This window comes from Athene noctua, chromosome 8 (assembly GCF_965140245.1).
Source record: "Athene noctua chromosome 8, bAthNoc1.hap1.1, whole genome shotgun sequence".
Taxonomy (NCBI): domain Eukaryota; kingdom Metazoa; phylum Chordata; class Aves; order Strigiformes; family Strigidae; genus Athene; species Athene noctua.
In genome coordinates, this window is record NC_134044.1 from 6,308,227 (window position 1) to 6,326,943 (window position 18,717).

An 18,717-nucleotide genomic window follows, 5' to 3' on the forward strand; every position below is an offset into this window, starting at 1 on the left:
AAGCAAGGGATAACATCTAGGTAGGCTCCAGGAAGCAGAGACTCTTTCTCTAAGTCAAAGGGAGATGTCTGTTGTTCCTGCCTCTGGTAAACTGTGGCCAGACCCTCCTGCAAGCATTTTCTGACTAAAAATAATTTTCTAATCTGTTTTCTAACTCTTCTATTTTGTTAATCCCACTATCAGCTTTAATATAAAGATTACATAGACAAAGAATGTTAAAGGTTTCTTTAAGGCCAAAAAGCTGAAGAAATACTAATGCAGAGTCTGAATTTGTCCCTTCTGTCTATACGCAGCTGGGCAACATGCATATATCCAGCATGACAACTTAAAAGTACAGTTTGGAAAATACAAACCATGAGAATTTCCTTTTCCCCTATCCCTTGTTTCATATTGTACATTAACAGAATGGTGTTTAACTTGATCAGTTGAATTTACATTCTCACTGTTATTCTAAAATATACTGAAGCATCACTAAGGCCGTGACCAGATGTGCTACTCCAGTTGAAATAATCAAGGCTAAAAGATAAACACCTCCAGTTTTATCAAGCACCACTTAGACGACAACTAGCATGTGTAGCTACTTCCAACTCTAGTCAAGTCAAATAGCTTGCATTAGCTCAAGAGTTCTTGAGCAGACCTAACAAAAAAATGATTAAAAACCCACAAAATGGGAGGACCATTTTGATTGCATTGGAGTTATGCCAGAAAATTCAAGGGGGATGAAACCTTGAATGGGAAAGGAAGAACAGCAAGAAGCACTAGATGTCATGGCTTCAGAGAGTTGGCAGCATCAGCACGTGCCACAGCTTGCAGGACAACTGGAGACCATCAGGCACTGCCCCGACCAGCTTCCAGAGCAAGAACTCTCCAAAATACACAGGTCTGAAGGGCAGCATCTGCACAATGCAGTGTTGTTAGGCCTGTTGCTAAGTACTTTTTGTGCAAGTTTTTCCCCCCTTCCCTCTGTTGCTTGCCCAGTTCTCACTGCTCTTATGTTCTGATTTTTGGCCTAGTTTCCAGACCACCTTCTGCCCTACAACACAGGTTACTGCATGCCTATAAGTCATTAGGTTTTTCATCTCAGCTTGTATCCCATAGAATTTCCCTCATGCCTGGACCTGAGGAACAGAACGCATCTGACTGTGCCTAAAATTAATGTTCTTCCACTCACTAAAACCCACACAATCGTTAACTAGGCACTTCCTCCCTTTACCCCCCTGACTCCCTCTTCTGACCACTTCTCACCCTTCTCCTCTTCTACCGTCCTTCCTCACAGGCACTCAGCTACCCTTCTGCCTTCCTTCCTCCAACCGCTTGCATGCCTGTGGCATGTCCTGGAGAAGCACAGCAGTTGGAAACATTTCCAGCTCATGGGCCACAGCTTCCCTGCAAGGAGGAACAGCTCTTGCAGGGAGAGACCTACTTGTGCCACTCATGACCAATTTTCATGGTTGTTCCTTAGAAATTCTGGCTGTACCTAGGAGGATGAAGGCAAACAGCTAAAGCAGCAGTTGCAACCACTATTGCTTGCCTCATGCCTCTTACCAGACCTCTCACAGGGTTCCCATGAGCAGTCCCTAATCTGCCCCAGGCACCTTCAACCAGGTTGTTTTCAACAAATTGGTCTATGTGTGGAGCAAGACAGAGAGCTCCCACAATGTACTGTCACAGCAGTGGGTGATGCTGAGCAGCTGGAGCCATAAAATCCTTCCTCACTGATGCAGCTGGCTTACAGGGGAGGACCTGGTCTTTAGTTTGGTACACTGGAGTTATAAGGAGGGATGGAACATGTACACAGGAATGAAAATTCCTGTGACGTATCTACAAAGCATCGACAACTAGATACTTTTCAGTGGTTCCCAAAACAGCCTAGTATTCAGTAGGACATTGGAAGATGCATCTTTGGTGTCAAAGCCAAATGGCCATAACACCACTGCTCCTAAATACTCTCCTTAACAAAGAAAGGGTGATTAACCTCCCAGAGTTCACTACTCCATTTTCCAGTCTTTCCTATGCCAGCCCTGATCTCAGAAACAGCAAAATTTCAGTAGCAGAAGGCATGAAATCCAGCTTACAGAATCTCACTCCAAGTTGTAAATGGTTAAAACTGAGCAGTTGAGGAGACTCAGCTTGCTAAGTACCAGATGTTGGGTAGGGCAAGCACTAGCTGCCATGCTCAAGGGAGAGCACAGTGGTCACTACCTCAAGATCTTGCACTCCTATAGACAGATGATAACTTATTTAATGCTGATTTAAATGAAATAACTTCACATCAACCCCGTGCTAAGTGACACAAATTCTTGGAATGCCTATCTGGGAGACTTGCAGACAGTAAAATTGGGAATGCAAAGGACTTAACTCTGCAGTACATGCAAGTTCAAAAGATTTACACTCTTAAAGATCCATTCTTCTCTTTCCTCCTAGAGTTGATATAAAAGCATGAAAACTAGACTGATGCACATAAAGTACATTTTAAAACAATCTAGGCTGATAGAGATCAGTGGGTCTACATCAAGGAGGTTTATACATTAATTACCTTAATGCCAACTCCTTCCTCAACTTTCCTAGGACAACATATAAAATTGCAATACAGACATGAGAGAAAAATTACAAGAATTTGCATTAATTTATTCAGAGTCCACTATGACTCATCTTTCATTATGTCTCACCACATTCACAGCAGAAAATCCCACGCATTTTTTCCAACAAAAGTCATAAATACATACAAAATATTTTCTAGAGTCTAGTAAATCTTCCTGCTCTGTATCAGCCAAGGACAATAAACTAATAACTGCATTTCTGCTCTCTGGTGGGGAAAACATTTCACTGCCCCAGAACTCCACCTTACAGTACCTGAAAAAAGTGCCACAGAAACCTCATACAGTGGAAAGCCTAAACTGAAACACAGCTGTGTTAGCACTCTGTGGATTATAGTGTTTACAGCAAGACTGAAGTTGTTTTTAAATGAAAGATGTAAGTTTCTAGTCCTGTACAGTTGTAACTTCTGAATGCAAATCAATACAAGGCTGCCTATCTAGTTGTACAGGGAAATGAAATAAAATACCTTTATGAGAGGTGTGAATGGCCTCATTCATCTCAACTTTGAAGCCTAACAATAATTTAGATGTTAACACCAACTGTTTTACCTATGACAGGTGTCTTTTTTTTTTTTTTTTTTTTTTTTTTTTTTTTTTCCCCACGGGAAATGCTCCTTAATGTTTTACCTGTGTTGATAAGATCCACATAAGGTGGCATAGCACGGAAAATTTCAAAGATATTGATAAGTTCATGTTCAATTGTATTTCCTTTTTTTTTTCTGTCAATATAAAAATCAGTAAGGTTAGACAAGAAGAACAAACAAAGGAAAAAAAAAAAACCAACTAAAGGATCCAAAGGACTATTAGATATTTGGGCCACAGCCTCACAAGGGGAAATCTCATCAACAGTATTGGAAAAGTGAGGCCCAACAATTCCCTGACCCTCCCTTCCTCCCCAAGATTTGAATACTTACATTTTTGTCATCTCACTTGAAAGCCACACATGAAGCCAAGTGCTCAGACAACATGTTCTCTTTCCTTTAAAAAAATATGTTTCCATCTTCCTTGAAGTGTTAACTTTACAGCCCAAATCCCAAATGCTTTTGACCAGTTTGGCGATTTCTCATTCCCAAGTCATGCACAAAACAGTTATACATAGGCTTACTGAACAGTTTCTATCAGTTTTCACCAGTATTTAAACGAATTCCTTTAGGATTCCACTTCCCGTTCCATTTTATTTATTTATTTTTAGGGAAAAGAAAGGGGAAAACTCTAAAAACCTGGGTGAAATACCCAGAAATCTAACGAAAAGCACAATGAGCTGTTGATACTATTTACACAACAGGAATAGCAATCATTTACAGAGCAGAACCAAAATGAAGCAACTGATTACTAGGCAAGACACCCCTCACTAGGGCTAATTCTTCTAATCCATCACCCATGACACAGTAATTAATTAAAACAAGCAACAGCAAGACTACAGTATCACAAGGTCTCTGCATCTTGTTCCTGGTTCTTCGGTTCCTTACAGAGATAATGCCACTGCTACCAGTAGCAGTGACACTGATGTAAAACTAGAGCTTGTTGCCACAAATTGGACCCACAGGCACTGGAAGACAACCTACAGCAGGCAAAAGAGGAAAGAGCCCAACATACATGACAGTCTAGATGAACACTCATTTAGCATGAGCATACAGAAGAAATAAAATTTGCAAGCGCTGTCTCAGCAGCTTGGCCCCCCACACACTGCCACACTGGTCTATTCATCTGCACATCCATACACCCAAGCAGGTAAGGCCAGCAGAGCTGAATGCTTGTTCCATGTTACACCACACTGAAAAGTGCAGATGAACTGAAAAACAACAGCCTTCAATAACCACCATTCACCACAGCCTAGAAGTACCAGCTGGCAGCCCCACAGATCACATAACAAGAGACCAGTAGCCTGTTTCTGATGATCTAGGCTGAACCTAGACTTATACTCACATCACCTGTTCCATGCTAGACCACACGATCAATATTTTGCACACAGGGTAGTAAAAAGGCAAGGTAAGTAATATCAGAGGGCTTGGTTCAGCACCCCTGGATGTCCGTGGAGACACCCAGTGGCACCAAAAGTCATAGAGAAAAACAACTAAATACAGTTAAAGACACAACACTGTGCTGTGCTGAATGCTTCTGTAGGGATTTAGTAGCTTGAGATTAACAAAGCTCTGAATTTAAGAGTTTGACCCAAAGCCTTTTAAGTGAATCCTGTTCCAAGAGCACAGCCAGGAAACCCCAGACAACCCCCCATTATAAAAAAATCAAAAATTAACAGAAAAATGAACCTACAGAGAATTATAATTTAGAAACACTTTAATTACCTTAGAGTGATATGCACTTCATTTCAGACAAGTGCTTGTGATTTTTAGCTGCATACATTCCATTAAAATCAATGGAAGGTCAAACAGTTTAAACCCCAAACACATCAAGGAGTTGGTGACAGTATTAAATGGCCCAAAAAGCAGCAAGAGCCCATTAAGAAGCTAATGTAGCCCCCATTAAATTAAGGGCCATGACAGTATTTCCACTTAGGCACATGGTTCTTCTGAAGTCAGGAGTGGGAATGGCTTTCTGCCCTGCCTAATTTGTTTTTACATTGCTTTGTTCTGTCCACCTACACCATGGAAAATGTTCTGGTTTTACCAGGAGGAGATTCTACCTGGTGTTTCCCCCAGGGCAGCAGCAATGAGGAATGAAGAACTAGAAGATTAAAGGTCTGCAATGAAATCCCACCTGAAGGCACCATTCCCTAATTTCTGGGTACCAACCACACCCCCCAAGCTGGAAAGCAGCCAAGTTCGCTGCACACGATGCATCCCACCACCCCCTCCTGCACCCCAGCAGTATGTTTAGCTGGAAGTGCTGTATCTTGCTGAGACATCTTGAGCCAGAATAATGGATTCTGAAACAGATGCAGCTTCCCAAAAAACTTAGGAGAGGCAGGATACTTTGGAAGATGTTCCGAAAGCCTTTAAACTGGGACCACAGATCAGTAACTTCCGAAAACCAGCGTAGAAACCTTTTATGGGGTCCCATGTTTGGCAATACTAAAATGTATGTTTGACCACACTTAGTTTTCCGTGTGTAGAAGAGGAGGATACTTACCTTTCATTTGTTTCCTTAGACTGCAAGCAATTCCTAGTGGAGACTGCCTTTTGCTATGTGCTTGTTCAGTGTTCTCTAACAGCCTGCTTTTGATTTTGATGGTATGCACCTGTTATATAAATTAAGAAATCATGTTTCTTCCCTTACATCAATAAAACAAGGCACACCATTCACAGTACATTGAAGTGATTATGTTTCCCTTCTTGCTTGTGTTATTCCATTCAAAACCAACAGCATTACTGATGCTTCAGAGCTAACCATTCAAGATGGACAGAGCAGTCTAGCGTGTCGCAGAGCTGGTTGAAGCCAGCGTACACACTGGCAGGCAGCGCTGGCTGCACTCGATCCACATTTGGAAAGGCCAGAGGCAGGCAGTTAGAGAGGAAGCTGGGTTGAGGATGGCAGCCATCAGAGACACAGCGGCAGCCAAACTGACACGAGCTGGCCCTATTCAGTCCTTGCTACTCAGCTAATGTTTTGGCACCTGTGATAGTGACTCTAGAATAAACTTTCCAAATCTAAGCCAACAACCCTGCCAACAAACAACATCGACACTTTTCATCACAGTTGGTGCTTATTTCTGTCAGAGAAGGCCACAGAGTACAGCAGGTCCATGACCAGCAAAGGGGGAACTCACAGGGAGCTTCAGATCACAACAAGGTAACAGCCAAACCACAGCTGCTTTTTGGGGAAGGCAAATGTTTATATTTCCTGACATATGTAGGGCAAACCAGGTTAGGAAGAGTAAATTTGATTACTGCAGCTTGAAACTGAAAATGCAATACTTTAGCCAAATACAACTTTGCACTGCTCGGAATGGTAACAGATTTTTTTTCCCCCCCCAGACTTCAAAACTAAGATTAGGAGACTAAAGTCAACTCTCCTCTTGAGATGGAAAAGTTGAGAAGAAGTTTGAAAGCTTTTCTCCAAAAGCAATGTTTTAATTCTCTTTTTTTTAAAAGCCCTACTCTGTTTTGGGAAGGTAGTGGTTTTTTCTATGCGTGCTTTGTTCCCTTGCCTTCAGACTCATTACACCTCTCCTTTCAACTGCCCATGTAAAAATAGAAGATAACTAACAATCACATGCTATTCTGCCCTTCTGAAAAACTGATTCATCTTGTGTGTTGCAAGGAGGGACTATTCTGACTCCCAACACATGGCAGTCATGTAAGATCCTAGGTGGTGTTCCCCAAATACTACTTTGCAAGCCCCTTTCCCTTCTGAAAACATTACTCAAGCCTTCCAGTTCCCACTTCTTGCATTTCCTTATGGTAGAACAATGGGGCAGGAGCATGGGAGAGAAGGGTTTGAGATTTCATTCTCTGACTGATTCCCAGGACGATTCATGTGGAGTACAGGCATACAGTATTCTGCAGACAGACATCCATGCTTTGGAGTGGCAAGACACAAGCTCTGGTCCAGAAGCAGCAGAGGATGATCTGAATCCAGGCGCAGCATCATGCCAGGTACAGCTATACTACTTGCAGCACAGCACTAGACTGTAGCTATTTGGAGCATGCTGGAACAAGGCCAAATCCACCTGGAGACTTAAGCTTAAACAAGCCTGATCTCTTTGTGCCTTGTTTTTTGAGCCGCAAAGCAAGAATCATTTCCCGACATCAGTAACAATAAAACATTGCTGAAGAATGAACACCTGAAAAAAAACGAAGAACAGAGGGTTAAAGGCCAGAGCTACTCTTTACCTGGAAAACTGGAGATCCTCAGCCTTGCTCTGGAAATCCAGTTTCTATTTGCAAGAGACCTAAAACTCTGGCCACCTTCCTCTTTTCAGTAGTCTGATTTCCATCTTCTGGCCTACATACTTGCAGTATAGTGAACTACTGCCAGCAAAGTCTAAGGTGAATATGTATTTTTTTTCAAGTTAGGAGCAAATGCCCCACTGCAGCTCTGAGACATCCTACTTCACGTAAGCCTCATGTCTCCATGCTGCTGTGCTACAACACTGCATTTTTCCACCAGCAACTTTGCAACTCAACTGCTGTTAAGAGTTTGATCACTTCAAAACTACTTTTTCTGCAAGCTCCCCTCTACCATTACATGGCTGATCTGTGAATTAGTTACTTTGCTTATCAAAGCAAGGAATTTGGTATCCTCACACTATATGCCTGCTACACAATTTCTTCTTCACAATACTCTAAAATTCCAAAGGAGGAAGAAACATACTCTTTGGGCTCAAACACCAAATCAAGTTACAATGCTTAATAAGTCACCACATCTTGAATTAACTTCATTCATTCCAGGTGCACGTGTCCCAGATTTAGGCTGGATTCACTTACACAAAAAAGCTTACTGCTGTATCTGTCACTAGTGCAAATACATAGAGCACTGTTTCAGGGCAGAACAAACCAGAGCAGTTGTCACATCCATGAACGGTACTGCAAAGAGGAAGGTGTTAAGAATAGGATAAGAAGCAAAAGGCCTGTATTATAGTGAGGGAGATACAGGTTTTGCATTAGGAGAAAGCCTAAAGCAGTAAGGTAATTAAGCACTGGAATAAACAGCATAAAAAGGTTGTGATCTACTGCTGAATTAAAGACAGCTTAGCCTTGCTGCAAGTAGCAGGAATGGACCAGATGATCACTTCAGGTCCATTTCAGCACTATTTTCTATTATTCTGTTCTTTCAGCAGCTCTCAGCAGTGTATTTTTCTAATTACACCCAGTTTTCACCAGATTACTCTCCCTTTATTCACATTTCCTAGCACAAACAACCAGGGCAAGCTGTTCTGGACACTAGCTCCTTTGGAACTACGTTGCTGTACCTTTTGTGAGGATTTGGCCCTTAAGATCTCTCAAGAGTAGAGCTTTAATTTCACAGCACGGATCTTGCTCATTTTACTCCATATTTACTGAGAACAAAGGGAAGACTATGCAAATGCCCTGCTACTTAGACCTGAACAAAGTGGAAGCAAACATGTAGATGTGAATGGGAGACATAATGGTATGAAAAAAAGCAGCCCTTTTCAAAAGTAAAATGACTTTGTCAGGGTCCCTTTGCACTACGTGCATGGATGATTTGTGACAAAACAAAAAAGTGCTAGCCTAGCACGTCACCCATGTCAGAGATTAGAGCACTTCAAAACCCTCAGTAGTTCAAGCACTTTCTGGAACTTGAAAGGCTTTCTTATGCGATGCTTAGCTTCTTTATGGCTTTTACACGACTTTGATGTGCACCTAAGAGTGAGGAATCTTAATCTGAAGGTTTTCTATGGAAAATACCCATATTGTATAATAAATCACAAAATCTTGTCACCCTGATTTACATGAGTCAAAAGTTTGCAAAACTTTGTGCCTAAAGTCAAAGATTCTGAGTCATTTTGATACTCAAATAAGAACCCTGAATTTCCAAGCACTTAGTTACTTTCAAAAGGCTTCTCTAATAGCAGCACTGGAGTAATATTTCTAATCATTAACAAATTATGGGGTGCAAGGCAGTAGTCAGTTATGCAAATGTCACTTTTTACCCCCATTCTCATTCCCTCTTTAAAGCAGAGTTTTAAAGTCCCTTAATGTTAAGGGATCTGTGGAAACACAATCAATTTCTCCTGTGTTACAAAACCTCTTCTCTGAGTGCAAACATGGATGTGTAAACATAAGCTTCATTCTCCCCCCCTCACTATACACACTTAACCCCCAGTAGCATTAATGGGAATTATACATGCATAACGAGCAGAGAATAGTCCCCTTATGAATAGGGCCCTTGTTGGAACAACGAATACATTTAACCATTAACGTCTAGGGATGCGCTGAACTATCCAATTTAACTAGCTGCCAAACAAAGCCACCATGACCTATCTGATATTGTCAGGTTTGGAAGACAGCTCTCTGAAATTTGTCTCTCATTTGTTTTTAAAGGACTTGACAGTGGTCTGCACAGCAGAGCTGGGGCTCTTTGTCAAAATGAACTTCTCCGACAAGGATGGCCCTCCAGAACGGCTGTCAAATCCACCATGTGATAGAACAACTCTGGAAAGGGGAAAGACCATAACCTCAGGAAGAAGCAGGGTGATTAGAAGACCAAAAATCCATACATACACACTTCAAATGCCTATATATGTTGACCATCAGTATTAATGGAAACCCAGTAAGAACAGAGAAAGGCAGAATATGGCACAGAATCATATAAAGCAAGCTAAAAACTACATATCAAAAGAACAGAGGGGGAAAGGCTGATTAAAGACAACATCTAGAGGCATAATTTTCTGTCTTCTACAGCATTGAAGTTCCAATGCACTTGCCTGGCTACACTTGCTCTTTATTCCTACATTTTAGCTATCAAAATACAAGAGAGAACCTGAGGATATTATATGCATTAATGACACTTCCTAAGACTTTTGAGTCCACAAAGTAGCAAATAAATTTAATGGTATCATCTATAATACTTAAAACTCCTCCACTGTCTTCTTTCTGCATTCTTTGAACTAGTGCCTTGAAATTTCACAAGTAAAAACTTTACATATTAATCATGTATACAGGAATATACTAAGAAGGTAATTAATAACCATCCTTTAAAACTGATGTACTGACAAAATAGGTTGATTTATTCTCATGAAAGCATATGCATAGTTCTTACCCATAATAAGAGGCAAGGTTGTGGTTGCTCCACCATAAATCATCCACTAAGTACCACTGAGGTGTTTGGTGCTGTACAACAGCACTTAGCGCCCCAAGGATGTCCAGGACAGTGAAGCACTCTATAAAATTTGGCTGTGAGACTGCCAGGGCAAGCCCTCAGCATGCCTGTGCAGCACCTGGTACAGAAGAGACCACCTTCAATCCACAGCGAGCCTTTGGGTGCTACACTATAGAAGTGCAGAAACCTCTCACCTCAAGAGTAAACCCACCAGAGGCAGCTGAATTGTTTGCTGAAGAAAACCACTGAGCAATAGAATTGATTATATGTTGCATTTCTAAGCTACATAGGTTTACTTGCTGTCAGATGCCCCTAGACTACAGGACTCTGTATAGAATTGGCAAAATCTTCTCAGTCACTTGAGTTTCATTTGACACCCTAAAATGGGGATGCAAATATTGTCCTTACATTCTTCTATAGGGTGGTCATAAGGACCAGTGTTGCTAAAGTAGTTCAGACACAAAGGGCTAATTCCAAGTATCAGGATTGCTTCAGAAAGTATTTAGTTCTTGAAACAGACAAAATGCAGCAATAAAAAAAAAAGTATTCTGGACACCTGTTATCTCTCTAACAGAGCAATCTGGTACACAGTCCTACCACCCTTACTCCACACACAACACAGGTCAGTTCCCTGCCCATACTGCTACTGGTCCAGACCACACATAGTCTCCTACGACACCTGGATCTACAGAAGACCACCTTGGGTCATGAAGGACACAAAAGAAGAGAAAATCCTTTTCCTCCTAAATCTGTACTATGTGATCCTGTGGACGCAGCTCTTAGCTTGGGACTCTGGTCACTTTTGTAGATCCAAACAAGATACTGTGCAGAAATATTTTGCATTTTTCCATCAAATAATATATTGCCTTAAAAAAATTAAAACTTAAGTGCCTGGTAGAAGGTGGAAACAGACTTGCTTCCCTATCTTTTTTGTTATCCTTAAGAAGATAATCATCAAACATTAGCTAGGTACCTCATTTCATCCACTAATGCTGCTCAGAAGTTACCTTAATGTGAATTAAATAAATATCTGTAAATATCTCTTTATAGATATCAGGATGATTCTATCATATTAAATAGTGATACCTAATCGAGTTGACAGAGATTGAGAGACTACGTATAAATTCTGTGTCATGGGCTTGGCTGCTGTTTAAAAATTGATTCTGATCCATCAAAATCCATATTTTCCCCTAGAAGCAGATACTGTGCTCTGAAGTGTTAAATGATGAGTATGTATTTGTAGTATTATTAAAACATACTCCTCTCATGTCATTTTATGCTTTCATAAGAGAAAGATTCAATTACAAAGACTTTTCAGTACTTGGAACTACAGCTCCAGTTTTATACCATGTAAAAAGCAAAACCATTTTAAAAAAAAATCCATTTTACTGCCCAGGGTACATTTTACAGATCCTCAGGTTCATGCCAATTTTCATGATTAATCTTTATAAAAGCTTTTACTCATTTTGATGTATTTATTTTATTGATTTATACAGCTATTATTATCATGCCAACTTTGTTTCCACTTATCACATTAATGCCTTTTCATTAGTACTGCCCTTTGGTTAAGAACTGACTGCTCAGCCCTGTAATACTGGGGTGGGGGAGGGATATTTTTCTGTTACTTTCCGATTACAATCTGATGGTAAAACTTCAGTGGCACATAAGGTGCTACAGAGGCAGCTCTTGGGAGCCACCAGTATTTTAAGGATGGGTCATTTCTTGCTGAACTTGTTCTCTATCCTGAGATCCATTTCAACATCTGAATCACCAGATCTGAAGCCAACCTTTAAAAAAACCAATAAATCGCTACACAGCCTTTTACAGCAGAGGTTTTTGAGAGAATGAATATACCATGTGAATTGTAGGAATACTTGGCTCTTTCCCTCGACTCAGTTTGATAACAAGATGTGTGTGTTGGGGGAGAGTAGGTACTCTGCTGATTCTTGGATTCCTTCCCAAGACATTTGCAGGAAATGTTGGTCTGAATAGCTAAGCCAGTCATCTTACTCACCTGGACAAAATGCTCATGCAAGTCACTGAGGACACTGCTTTCCCTGAGTCTCACTGATATGAGAACTATAGATTTCCACCTGGCAGTGGAACAGCGATTCCATCTTTATGAGGCACTAAGTAAGTTTAAACAGATTTTTTTTTGCCTACAGATTAATCCCAGGAGGGCATTACATAGTAGGCAGCTGGTCCTGTGTCAAACAGAAATTTAAGGCATGGGAAAAGAAGAGGGAAGAAAAAGATACCAACATGTTGTTAGCCTTGCCTGCATCCACAGCCATCACCAGCTTTAGGTCAACACTTCTGGTGACAGTCTGAGCCTGAAGAATGCTATAAAATCCCTAGAAGATTAAGGAAGGAAGCATTCTTACTCCAGAAGAGCTGCAGGCTGCAAAAGCATAGCTTTTCCACTCAGAACAGCTATCGCAGCAAGTGGAGACTACAGCCCATGACTGCTCAGAGACTCTGGAAAGCCTGCCTCCTCATCGGGACTGCCTCCGGATGAGAGGGGTGAAGGAAGGACAGCTTTCAGGCTCAGCTTCTAGTTCAGAAACCAAGGCAACTTCTAGCTTTTTCTCCCACATAAAACAAGAATTAAGTGGAAGTCAGCCTGAAGAAATAAAGGTGTAACTCACAGATATTTTGTCTGGTTGCGATTTACCTCTCCTTCAGGGCTGCTGTTCAGCAATACCCCTCAAAATAACATACCATGATACAGCCCACAGAAGGGGAAACTGAGGCACAATTAGGCTATTCAGAGAGTAACAAAGATGGGAACAGAATCCATTTCACATTGCACCAGTACATTCCCTCCAACAGGTCAACGGTCTGTGGTTTAAACCACCAAGAAATCAGTGTGCCCATAAATAAGCAAACACTAAGTGTAATAGGAAGAAAACCTTCCATTATAACGAGCTGTAAGTAATGCCAAGGACATCTTACAAGCCTGTTATAACTATCAGGATTTTCTAAAATAAAAAGAAACCTCACAGAAACATGATTATTTTTTGTGCCTTTCCTTAAAATCTTAACCACCCAACACTGTTTCTAAGAATTAACACAACTCTGCTCATCCAGCAGCCCTTTCTGCCAGATCTTCATCCACTCTACTGAAGGCAGTCCCCCACAACCACGTATGCAAGTGAAGAGTAAACCCAAGTATAAATTGCAGTTCATACCAGAGGATTTTAGTCATTCATTCTGACAGGGCAAAAACTTTCCAGTACCAATAAAGCAAGTACATTTCACATCTGGCACACACCAGACTTACGAGTGACTTTGACAGAATGCTGCTGCGAGCAAAATGTGTTTCAGCACTGCACCTTTACCAGGGGAATTACAGTGTTCTCATTAAGATAATAGTAATAAAGAGCTGAGTGGTAATAAAAGAGAAAAAAACAGGAAAATAAAGTGTGGCATCACCCATTTCATAATAAAATTGCTAGTTTAATAAGATAGTTTGGGATATATTCAAAAAGGGATCTAGCTCATGCTCTTTTCCCAACATGATAGGATCCAGTCTAATGCATGCACCACATGCAGCAAGGAGCTTCTGGTAGAAATCTAGGACTTTCCTGTTTCTATTCAGAAAGTAAAATAGTTTTAATGTATCATATAAATTGTTAATGCACGTCCAGCTCTGCTATGGGATATTCATTACATACACATGGTAATTAACACTCCTGATTTAAGGTGCAGGATGACAGTAGAGAATAAAAAGCTTTTAATAGGATCTAAATCTGCCCTTCAGAAGTAAGTCCCTGAGCACAAATTGGGCAGCTTCTGTGCTCTTTGCAAAGCAGTAGAGCAGCAAGATAAGCAAATCATCCTTTTGGTAGTCCTCAACAAGATCATTACTTAGAAGGTAAAGAGTTCCTAGAATTCTTTTACAAGTGAGAAATATTTTCCTTGCTTGCTAGAAATCAGCCCAGTTGTTCTATCTCTGTTTATCATATGTTTACAGACTTTTTTTTTCATGATCATACACTAGTCAATAAACAAAAGAGACAGAACCAAGCCTACATAAATGGGAACGACGTTCTCATGGTTACATGATTACCAAAGGGATCAAGAGGGCTACTTGTATTCTGGTTTTACGACATTTCACTGCCTGAATGTGGACAAGTCACTGACTCCAGCAGCATTCATTCAGTTTTCCTACTGTGAAGTTGGAAAGCAGTGACAGTCAGCCACCACCATGCTCCATACCATGGAAAAGCCTGTGAATAAACGGAACTTTAAACACAGTCTGTACCAGTCTGAAGTTACGCTGTAATATAACCCAGGGCTCACAGCAGCCCCATGGCTGGGAGGAATACCATACGTAGCAGTACACATCAGATTTTAGATATCTAGACTCCCTGGAACCAAAGGCTTAGTCCCCTGGCAAGATTAACACAGTCCTTCACCCTTGGAGACAGCATAAAATTCTCTCGCATCAAAATGTTAACCAAGGACCTCCTACAAAAACATCCAGCTCAGCCTCTGATAACCAAAGTACAAGATCGGGAACATATTACCTCATTTTCCAGTTGGGGGAAGACACACACAAAAAAAAATTTCATCTGAATCACAGCCAAGGCAGCAGTACCTTTACCTGACCAATCTGTTTGCTATTTGCAGCAAATTACCCTTGAAAGATTCAGTTTGTTCCAGAAAAAGCAGGCTACCAGACAGCAGCACAGATTCTGCCAGTGGAGGAGAAAATCTTACATACAGACCAGGGAGATTTGCTGCTCAAAAATGCCCGTTGTTTGGGCCTCTTATCCATCCCATGTCAAAACACTCTTCTTCCTTAGTCCTGCATTCATTAATGGACTACACTTCAGAGTGAAGGAAACTATGGAAGAGAAATTTAAGAGGAGGCTCCCAGGCATTCCTAAGAGCTCACTTCAGAAGGTGATGATTTTTCAGAAGGGTTGCAGTCACACTCACATCACACCTTAAAAACAAAAGCATTCTTTTCCCCAGGAGTCTTCCTCCTTCCCTTGACACTACATTTTACAGAAAAGGCTGGCAGGTCCTGCCCAAAGTCACTCTCCATCTCACTGTAGGTCATTGCTAGCGCCCCTCTCTTACCCACTTAGTAATCACAGCAACCTGTCTGCAGACCATGTACCATGGGGAGCCAGCTACCAGTCCCCATGAAGCTTGTATCCAGGATCCATCAGTCTGCAATTTCAACCCTGCAACCACAAGTAATACCACAGGAGGGTGTAGGCTACAAACTCTCCCAAGTATTTAGAGTTCATTTTATTATGGGTGAAATGGGCACCACCCATAAGAGGAGACAGAAAATATACACCTGACAGTCTGCCTGCTGATCCCTTGCCTGACATGGTGTTGGGCCTCTCTCCTTAACTGAGCTGCTGATTTTCCTGCAGGTTATAAGAACTTAATAATCCTCAAAACTTTAACCTCTGTCAGATTTGTTCTATTAGTCTATAAATACTGGCTTGAGATTAGCCAAGGGCTTTCAACAATTTCACGATACCTAGTAAACAGACAACAGGATTGCAAAAGTTCCTTTTTTTAGAGAAGACAAGCCAAAAATCAACATGCTGGCAGCTAAGGACTGAGCAGCACCCCAGTGCATGTGCAGGTCTGGCGCACAGACAGAAGGTAGAGGGAAGCTCTCCACAGACTTCATTCAGCTGAGCATGCTGCTCTCCAGTGTCACCCCCAGCTGCCCACCACTCTTCCTCTCTTCTACTTTAACTGACAACTGTCAGAAGCCTTCAGGGCAGATGCTTCAATATTTGTGTGTTGTTAAAATGCATAATAAAATGAGCCAGCCCAATGAGATGTCCAAGAGAAAGAGAAAAGCAGGGGGGTGGAGTTGTATTAAGATATATTCACTGATAATAGCTGTCAGATGAAAACACTTCAGTACTTAATTAAAAGAGGACACAAGACAGGAGGCATTAATGCCTGGCAAGATACCATTAAACACACAAGCTTTGGTGGAGCTGAGTATACTTAACGGACAGGGAAGATCAATATGCACCACTTTTCCTCAGCTCTCCTCTGCTCCAATCATCCTCTTGAAAAGAAACCTTTATGAGCTAAAATTTAAAAGCATATTACCCTCCCTCACCTTCTCATGCTATTTATTTTTTGAGAGCTTGTTATTCAACAGAAAAGTTCAGTATGACACAAGAATACAATGAAACCTCTCTGAAGCATTCCAACATCTACACCTTCCTTCTGGAAGCACACAATCTTCCCCAAGTTTCATCTACAGTTTATATAGAGAGTTTTATAGAAAATGGAAAACAATTTAATTCAAGTTTCAGGAACTTCTTCCAGAAGGAGCTCAGTAAAGAAGGTTAAACTTGCATCAAAACGGATGAAAAGCCTTGTTTTACCTTTTTTTTTTTACTAGCTTTTATATTTAGCTCTCAAGTAAGGTGTGATCTGATGCCTCTATCAGCAACAGAGAACAGTACCGTACTCCAACCTTCAAACTGCCATTCTTGCAACTCTCTTCTTGCCAGAAAATGAGGAATGATTCCTTACTCACGGACTACTTTACAGCTATGTGTCATCTCAACTACTTCATGCAAAGTGAAGGTAAAGATCACCAGCACTATGCAATCATTTTAAGCCGTAAGAGTTTCCACTTTAAGAGATCAGCCCAATGGCCCATCAAATTTAGTCCCCAAAACAGAAACTAGTGTCAAAAAACATATCCAAAACCCATTTAAGACAAGAAGTCTTTCCATCAGACTCACAGACTTTGAATTGAAGTGCTTTTAAAAAGAATTTTAAAAAGATGTGAAAAATAAAACAACAGCCCAAATCGGCATTTTTACCACCACACACCTACAGGTAATTGTGCTAGTATGAAACAGCTAGAGACTGTTTTACAAGACTGATAGTCTTTGCTTTTTTATTCCTGTTCTTGTAAATGATTCCTTAAAACATGTAAGAGTCAGGGATGTGACTTCATTACCTAGATAGATGCAGGGTCACTCATAAGACTGTAATAATTTTTTGACACTATCATGTACTTTATCCCCTTACAATGAATTCTACAGGGTAACTGTAGAACACAAAACCCAAAATCGTTTCTTAATATATGTGTGTTACTTTTCAATTTCATTGCTGTCACACACTGCTCAGGAACTGTATGAAAAGACGAAAGGGAACACCGCTCTACTCATCAACTTTCACAAGTATTAGGTGCTGCAGACCTACCGCTTAGGCAAAAGCTATGTGCTGTTGGCTCTATTCCTCCATAGAATTTCCTCTGCCTTTCCTTACGATGACCTACCTGAATTCCCCTGCCAGAGAACTCTTCCTAACTCCGAAGTTACCCTGTTCACCGGCCCGCCAGAGGATCCCTCCACCTGGTCAACCAAAGCAGCATTCCTTAGCGACCCGGTTACTGAGCTGCCTTCTGAGAAAGGGGCAGGCTCTGCTCTGGGTGCTTCGCGAAGGGATCGCACCGGTCTTAAACACGGGGAAAACGGCCTGGTGCTTACGGTGCCGATCGGCAGCGATACCTGCACGATGTCAAACCCGAGGACTCATTCTGCTCTCTTTTCTTAGGAAATCTTAAAATTATTTCAGTGAGGTGTGCGAAAGGCGCGCGGTTCCCCGGTACCTGTGCGCGGCAGGGCAGCGGCCGCGGGCTGCAGGCAGGGCGGCACACCGGCTGTCCGCTGCCAGGCGCGCACAGCCCCCGACGGCGGCACCGGCACCGGGGGAGGACCCCGGGCCGCAGGCAGAGGCGAGCCCCGCCGGCACAGGCGAGCCCCGCCGGCGCGGCCGCCCGGCCCCGACCGTCCGCGGCACACACCCCCCCCCCCCCGCCCCGCGGAGAAGCCACCCGGCGGGTGGGTCGGTACTGACCGGCCGTCGGCACGTCGGGGACCAGCTTGAGGGGCCCGATCTGCCGCAGCTGAAACGCCGTCCGCACTTCGTGGCAGCTGGGGGACTTGCCCGCCGCCACCCCGCCGCACAGCCCCGCCGCCGCCAGCAGCCACAGCCCCAGGACCCCGCGGCTCCCGTCAGCGGCCATCTCGCACCCCCGCGGCCGCGGGCCGGAGCGCTGCGGGGCGCGGGCCGTGTGCCGGTGGCGGGCGCCAGTCCCGGCGGCGGCGCTGCCCCCGCCCGCCTCCTGCGCTCCTCCTCGGCGAGCGCCGCCGCCGCCGCCCGCCCCCGCCCCTCCCCGCCCGCCCGCGGGGTCCGAGCGGGGCTCCGCCGCCGGAACGGGGAGGGGGGGCAAGGGAGCGGGAGAAAGAGCCCCGAGGGCCGCCCCCGGTGCAGTGGCGCTGACACCGCTCCCGACTCGGCGGCTCCGGGCGGGATCAGCGCCGAGGGAGCGCCGGTGCCGGGGACCCCGGGCGAGGCTTGGCCC

General features: G+C 42.9%; 1 protein-coding gene across 2 annotated transcripts in view; it reads right to left on the reverse strand.

Annotated features, from left to right (window-relative positions):
- The window catches only part of LOC141963363 (glypican-5-like), a 388,391-nt gene extending 369,977 nt beyond the window's left edge, over nt 1-18,414 (reverse strand). For both annotated transcript variants that reach the window (XM_074912617.1, XM_074912616.1), the window contains exon 1: nt 18,210-18,414. In XM_074912617.1, coding sequence (XP_074768718.1) covers nt 18,210-18,378 — 169 coding nt within the window. In that variant the 5' untranslated portion in view covers nt 18,379-18,414. The remainder of the gene's footprint in view (nt 1-18,209) is intronic.
- Nucleotides 18,415-18,717: the final 303 nt, after the last annotated feature.